We start from the raw sequence: 7,636 nt of genomic DNA, 5'->3' as shown, positions 1-7,636 counted from the left end.
CGGCTCACGGTGGCATTGATGGAAAAGGTGCAGCAATAGAACACAAAAAAGAAATAGAAACCCTAAGAGGTAGTGGTGAAGATAGCAATAATTTATAGTTTTTTTTCAGGTTATTTCTTAGTCCAAAATCTTGATTCCCTTTGGTTTATGAGTTATGAGTGGTTGGTTGATAGCCAGGTAAGGTTTTGTTAGTGGGGTAGCTAAAACAAATGGTGTAAAGAATGATTTTTTGGCTCTTTTTTTGCACTGATTTCTCATCCTCTAATGCATGAAATTCACCCCTATTTATAGGGAATGAAAGAGGAACATCTTGTCTTTATTGAGAATAAATCATGGCTTTAATTCAAACAAGAAGGATCTCGATCGTTAGCTAAAAGTCATCATAAATTTTGTTGTAAAGGCTTATCAGGTCATCCTCTTTGGGGTGGCAGCGTCGCGACTACAAAGGTGGCCAACCTACAAGAATTCTGTTGAGGTGTAATATGATGTCGGGCCAACTTTGTGTCTTATTTGTTCTATTTGGTAGAAAGATGAGACATTAAATGCACTTGAAAACTAGCCACTCGAGCAACCTTTCAGGTGCAAAAGGTTGAAGATCATGAAAAGTGGTCAGACGACAAGTTATTTAACACCTTTTTTTTTTTGTATTTTTATTGGTCAAAACGATATCATTTTGGACTAAAACAAACCATTTTGGTCAAAACGCATTGTTTCACTTAAATGAAACGACGTCGTTTTGACACCCTTAGGGTTTTAATTAGGGATTTGACTAAAATCCAATTTAGTCTTCTATCTTTTGATTTCTTTTAATTGCATCTCTAATTGATTTCAAACTTTTAAATTTATGCATTTTTACCCTTACCAAAATCAAATATAAACCCTAAAGTTCAACGTTTTTTTATTTTGATCATTGATTGTGAATTTATGCAAATTGATCCTCAATTGATCATTTAGTTGTTAATTTGCTTCAATTTCACCCATGTTTTCAATCAAATAAAGTCATCGAAGTTTAACGCCTTCTTTAAAAAGGTCCTTGATCAAATTTCTTTAATTTGACCCTTAATTGACCCTAAACTTTGATTTTGTTGCAATGTTTTCCTTGATTTCAATCAATTAACTTTGTAAAATTAAGTTTCGTCCTTTAAAATTTTAATATTTTCAATTAAGCCCAAATTGAGTTTCCAAACTTATTTTTTCACTAATTAAGTCCCTATAAAAATTAATTTTACCCATTAAAAATATAATTAAGTCTTTACACCTAATTAAATCTTTTAATTTTACCCAAATTAATCCTTAAACATAATTAAACTTTTAATTTAACCTATGATTAAATCAAATTGGTCTATTAAAAATCCAATTATGTTCCTGGACTTAATTTTCATGTAAATCCGTCCAATAATCATTTAATTTGACTTTGAATATGCATTGTCTCTTCAGTTTTGGGTACAATAGGATACGATTGGGCTCTTAATTTTATCCAAAACTCCAGTTTGATTCTTCTATATATATGTGTGTGTGTGTGTGTGTGTGTGTGTGAAACCCTTCCCAACCTATTTTTATAAAGTTGTTATTTTTTATTATTGTTGTTATTGTTGTTTAAATTTTTTTTAAAAGGAAAAAGGTAAAAAAATATTTGAGGGAAAAAACAAAAAATAGATTATGACAACAATATGCCTATTTATTAAATTCACTTTCATTTCAGTTTTAACATGATTTTTAAATATAAATATAATTTTTATTTGAATTTAATAAGACATTTTCAACTATTATGTATTTAATATGAAAATAACAATAATAGTAATACATTGTTTCTAGAACATTTTATTCAATTTGTTTTATTCTTAAAATTCTATATAGATTTTGAACATTATTTTATCATATTTATGATTTTTTTAGCTTTTAATCAAACTTAAAATATAGACATACCATTTTGATATTTTTTTGTAAATTAGTTTTAACAATTATAAAATATTTTTTAAATAGAAAAAATTATCTTGAAGGAAAAGAAAATTCAAAATGATTGTATTTTCATGTTTAATAACAATGTCAAAGAATTTTCTAAAACCTGAATTTTTTTTTTGTTTAAAAAAATGTTGGTCCCATAATACTTAGTAGATGATTGTTTTTGTATTATAACTTATTTGTCAAAATGCTTTTCAATTTTTTTTTAGCTTGAAAAGACATTAAATTGATACTTTTAGACATTTTTGGATAATTTTGATGTATTGATACCAAAAACAAAAAAAATCTAAAAAATATTATTTAAATATATTTTTAATTAATTTTTTTTTTAAAAAAACATTTTAACTTCCATCACAATACCAATCACATTAGTTATTACTCATTGCAAGAAAATACCAACCACCAAAGAGAGTTTTTTGAAAAATAACATAATTTGATAAAAGTTTTGGGAAAATGATACAATTTATAAAAGTAATTAAAAAATAATACAGTTTGAATACAACCTCGATTATGAATACTAGTTTTGTAACAACCGCTATTGGAAATAGTGATTATTTACTATTCCCAACCACATTAGTTATTACTCATTGCAAGAAAATACCAACCACTAAAGGGATTTTTTTGAAAAATAACATAATTTAATAAAAATTTTGGAAAAATAACACAGATTACAAAAGTAATTAGAAAATAATACAATTTGAATACAACCACGATTATGAATACTGGTTTTGTAACAACCGCTATTGGGAATGGTGATTGTTTACTTAGAAATCAAATATACATGTCTTATGCAAATTAATTAATATGTACAGAAGTCAACATAAAAATTTATGAAGATCTAATGATCAAAATATGAGATTCAATATAAAATTTTCAAAAAATAAAATGAGAGACAAGTTGATGTGATATAAGAGTAAAATGAGAGAAGAGAAAGGAGAGAAAGAAAGAATGGGTCATCGAGGACATATTGAAGCTCTATTTCTTACACATCTAGTCTTGTTAAAAAAACTTTCAACAAGATGATTCTAACTATACTATGAAAGACCATAAAAATATGTTGTAATTGGTTACTGGTTTTGTTTGGAATTAGTTTGGGGTTAAAGTATTTTAGGGTTTAGTTAACCTCAAATACCTCATTTAATGGTTTTTCATGATATGATTAGAATAATCTCATTGATATTATTTTAATATTATTGGATGTGTGAAAAACGAAGTCGCAAAATAAAATTAAAAATAATAATATAATTTGTACAAAATTATAATTTTGAATATTAAATCTGTAACAACAGTTATTGGTAAATAATAATTGTTTACTCAAAAATCAAAAGTGAAATTAATTAAAATGTATAAAATCAATATAAAATTTTATAAAGATTTAATAGTTAAGATATGAGATTCAAGATTCAATAATTAAAAAATAAAATGAAAGATTAGTTGATGTAGCATGGAAGAGAAATGAGAGAAGAAAAAAAGAATTAGTTATAACTGTAATAAAATGTTATATATCCCACCAAAGCTTTTTATGCTTTTATGTAAGAACTCATGGAGTTTTACCTTGAAAAGAAACACCTTCCATTCTCCTATGTAACTCAATCCTTTCCTAAATATCACCTTCCATTTATCGTACAACTTCCAATAATATTGCATCTACGGTCGAAAATAAGACACGTCATTCCATATATTTCAATCGGAGCGGAGTTACATCGTATGCCTCCCACGTCAGGACACAAGATTAAATCCTGTGATTTTCTTAGGCCCACTCTGGTGTCTACCGCAGTCTTATCACAAGATTCCTCTTATAAGTAGAATCAATTATATCCTGGCCGTCAGATTGTTTAGGAACCACCCAAGTATAAAGATTCTAATCCATTTGAATTACCAATATACCCACATCTGATAATTTAAATCCATACCTCACCCACGACTCTATCACCAACCGATTAAAACCCCCCTCCTTTTTAACCGGAAAATCGACAATGATGGGACTCTCTACCGGCGCAATTTTTCTTCTTATTTCTTTCTGTGGTATCGCCGCCGCTGGCCGAGACACCGTTGGTGACGTTCTTCGGTTGCCATCGGAGGCTTCCAGGTTTTTCCATAACGATGATAATAGTGATGATGATTCAACTGGAACTAGATGGGCGATCCTGCTTGCCGGATCTAACGGTTACTGGAATTACAGGCATCAGGTCATAATTTACTCTAGCTACATATATTCTTATATTGTGCGTGATTATGATGGTAATTTCTTAGGATAATTAGGTGTGTTTTATTTTTGTTTTGTAATCTTGTTCAGGCAGATGTTTGTCATGCATATCAACTGCTGAGAAAAGGTGGATTAAAGGAAGAAAATATAATTGTTTTCATGTATGATGACATTGCTTATAACTCAGAGAATCCAAGGCCTGGAGTCATCATTAACAGTCCTCAAGGAGAAGATGTTTATAAAGGAGTTCCAAAGGTTTTATTTTTTAAAAAAAAGCTTAGGTTCTTATGTACATATGAATTTTGTGGAGTCAAGTCATTTGTTTGTTCTGTTTTGGCAGGATTATACCGGTGAAGATGTCACTGTTGGAAACTTTTTTGCTGCTATACTTGGAAACAAGACTGCTCTTACTGGGGGTAGTGGAAAAGTCGTTGATAGTGGCCCCAATGATCATATTTTCATTTACTATACTGATCATGGAGGTCCTGGGGTGCTAGGTTAGTTTCATATTTCTATATACACACTGATCATTGTCTATTTGTTGTTTCCTTGGATTTACTTAATTGGTTTCATATAATTATTACATCGAAACTTGAAATTCCAGTAAAATAAATGGATAACTTGTGACTGATGAATTAAAATTTTGAAAACTATTCCAAGAAATGCTATTGTCACTGTCTTTTATTGTTACTAGCTTGTTATTTATTAGAATTCTCGTAGGTTTTACATTTCTGATTGATCAAATAGGCTAATTAACTTTCATGTGTGGATTTTTGTTAGGTATGCCTACCAATCCTTACCTCTATGCTGATGATTTGATTGATGTCTTAAAAAAGAAGCATGCATCTGGGACCTATAAAAGCTTGGTAATTACAAGCTAGTCTGAGTTAGTCTAGTAGTCCACTTCCAATTTTTCTTGATGGGCTATATCTGTAAAACTGCAGGTGTTTTATCTTGAAGCCTGTGAATCCGGAAGCATCTTTGAGGGTCTTCTTCCTCAAGGTTTAAATATCTATGCAACCACAGCATCAAATGCGGAAGAGAGCAGTTGGGGAAACCTATTGTCCCGGAGAGAATCCTAGCCCTCCCCCAGAATATGAAACCTGTTTGGGTGACTTGTACAGTGTTGCTTGGATGGAGGATAGGTATGGTGTTAATTTTGAATTTTATTTTTGTTTAGATGCAAGGAAGTCAGTATTAAATTGTCACACACACCATTCAGTTGTTTTTGCCACTCATCTATCAGGCATGTAGGATTTACTTTTTGTCAAGGCTGATTAGTGGCCTAGGCTCTCAGATTGATTATCTTGACCCAGTAATCATTTTTCATATGTTCTGCTGGGCTGAAAAATGATTTCAATTTTTTTTCCATTCTCCCAAGACAGATATTTTTATATGCAATTTTTTTTTTTTAATAATTTGACCTTGTGAACAGCGACATACACAATTTACAGACAGAAACTTTGCACCAGCAATATGAACTGGTAACTGCTTGCAAGCTATTTATTTACACTAGACTATTTTGAATATAATCCAAGGAGGGCAACAAATTTGATATTTTTTACTTGCCTACAAATCATATGATTTCATTACGGTGCATTTGCAGGTAAAAAGGAGGACTTCCAATGATAATTCTCCCTATGGTTCCCATGTCATGCAATATGGTGATGTAGGACTTAGCAAGGACAACATCTTCCTGTATATGGGTACAAACCCTGCTAACGATAACTTCACTTTCATGGATGAGAACTTGTTGAGGCCTCGTTCTAAAGCTGTTAATCAGCATGATGCTGATCTTGTCCACTTCTGGGATAAGGTGTTTGTCTTACCTCCTTTGTTCCATTTTGAATTAAAATACTGCCTTTTGGGCACAAATTTTTAGCGCAAAGAGTTATTAATTTTTTTTTTCATGTGCTTGTAAGCCAATGCCCTCGTCAGTTGCTTGGTAAGAGCGAGGGTTCTTATAATTTTGTTAGAAGATTATGAGGGTTAGCCCAGCAAGTAAAGGACATTTTATGGTGGTATTAGAATCTTATCATGAGAGGTGCTCATTGGGGTTGCTGCTGATATAACTTGATTTAGAAAAACATCAAGGCTAAGTTGTTAGGTAGAAAGATAATTCAGTGGAATAATCTTCTTGTAGGATGCTGTGCATAACTACTACTTTTATATACAAGTTTTTTCACATGTTTTAACCATAGAAATTACCTTTCTGCTTTAGTTCCCTTACTCTGTATGTCCTCCATACTTTTCTGCTTTAGTTCCCTTACTCTGTATGTCCTCCATACTTTATGCAGTACCACAAGGCCCCTGAAGGCTCTTCTAGGAAGGTTGAAACTCAGAAGCAATTTGTTGAAGCAATGTCGCATAGAATGCATATAGACCACAGCATAAAACTTATTGGGAAGCTCCTTTTTGGAATTGGAAAGGCCTCAGAGGTGTTGAATGCCATCCGTCCTGCTGGGCAACCTCTTGTAGATGACTGGGACTGCCTTAAAACACTGGTAAAATTTTATGGTTCTCAGCCTCTGCTTTATCACCGTCTAACCTGTTTGTTCTCTTTGATTGCCAGCGCCGCTGGTGACACATTGTAAGATTCATTTCCTTTTTTGAGAAAAGGTCTTCTCTTCTATGCAGGTGAGGACTTTTGAAACACATTGTGGATCCGTATCCCAGTATGGGATGAAACACATGCGATCTCTTGCAAACCTTTGCAATGCTGGAATTGGAAAGGAACAGATGGCCGAGGCATCGGCACAAGCTTGTGTCAGCTTTCCTTCTGGTCCATGGAGCACTCTTCACAAAGGGTTCAGCGCATAACTGAAGCAGAATGTCCTATATAAAAGAAAAATGCTAGGGCTGTGTGCTGTTTTGCACATGTGATCCACCTGTATACAAGTTATTTCGGTGATGTATTCAAATGGTCACTCTCATGATTGCTTGTGTAAATATAAATTAGAAGCACTTCTCTACCGAGATGCGATTTGTAAGGAAAGCACATTTTCCTAAAGATTTCCAGTAAAATCAGCGTATTCATCTTCTTCCGGTGTTTATAACAAAATGCGTTGTAAAACTCGTATTCCAGCAGGTTAGAGGAGGCAGCAGGTTCTCCCGATTGGGTAATGCCATTCCATTCATACTAGTAACTATCATAAAGCCGCCACTAATTATCACTGTAAACTGTAAAATACTAAAAAAAACAAGTTCTCCGCCTAAATTTCTGAAGGTTCAAGACTATATAGGCTTGCCCTGGTTTCGCCGCTTTAACACTAACCAAGGATACTAACCTAGGATTGGGCTGAGATTTCAGTATCCTTAAAGTATTTAAGTGTTGAAGTGTGGTTGTTAATATTTTTTATTTGGAAAAGTATATTAATAATATTTTTTAATTTTTAAAAATTATTTTTAAGATTAACACATCAAAAATATTTGAAAACATTAAAAACATATTACTTCAAAGAAAAAAAA

The 7,636-nt window shown here is 32.0% G+C and overlaps 1 protein-coding gene across 1 annotated transcript; it reads left to right on the top strand.

The window, feature by feature from the left end:
* The first annotated feature begins 3,865 nt into the window (after positions 1-3,865).
* LOC133673992 (vacuolar-processing enzyme) lies at positions 3,866-7,209 on the top strand. Its single transcript, XM_062094950.1, is given in 10 exon segments — positions 3,866-4,151; positions 4,259-4,423; positions 4,509-4,665; positions 4,949-5,034; positions 5,113-5,223; positions 5,225-5,313; positions 5,604-5,652; positions 5,775-5,984; positions 6,466-6,672; positions 6,806-7,209. Coding segments are annotated over 10 exon segments (1,470 nt in total). The 5' UTR covers positions 3,866-3,938; the 3' UTR covers positions 6,989-7,209.
* Positions 7,210-7,636: the final 427 nt, after the last annotated feature.

Source organism: Populus nigra, chromosome 15 (assembly GCF_951802175.1).
Source record: "Populus nigra chromosome 15, ddPopNigr1.1, whole genome shotgun sequence".
NCBI classification, from domain to species: Eukaryota; Viridiplantae; Streptophyta; class Magnoliopsida; order Malpighiales; family Salicaceae; genus Populus; species Populus nigra.
The sequence above is the reverse complement of the archived record's forward strand: the minus strand, read 5'-3'. Positions and strand labels throughout refer to the sequence as shown.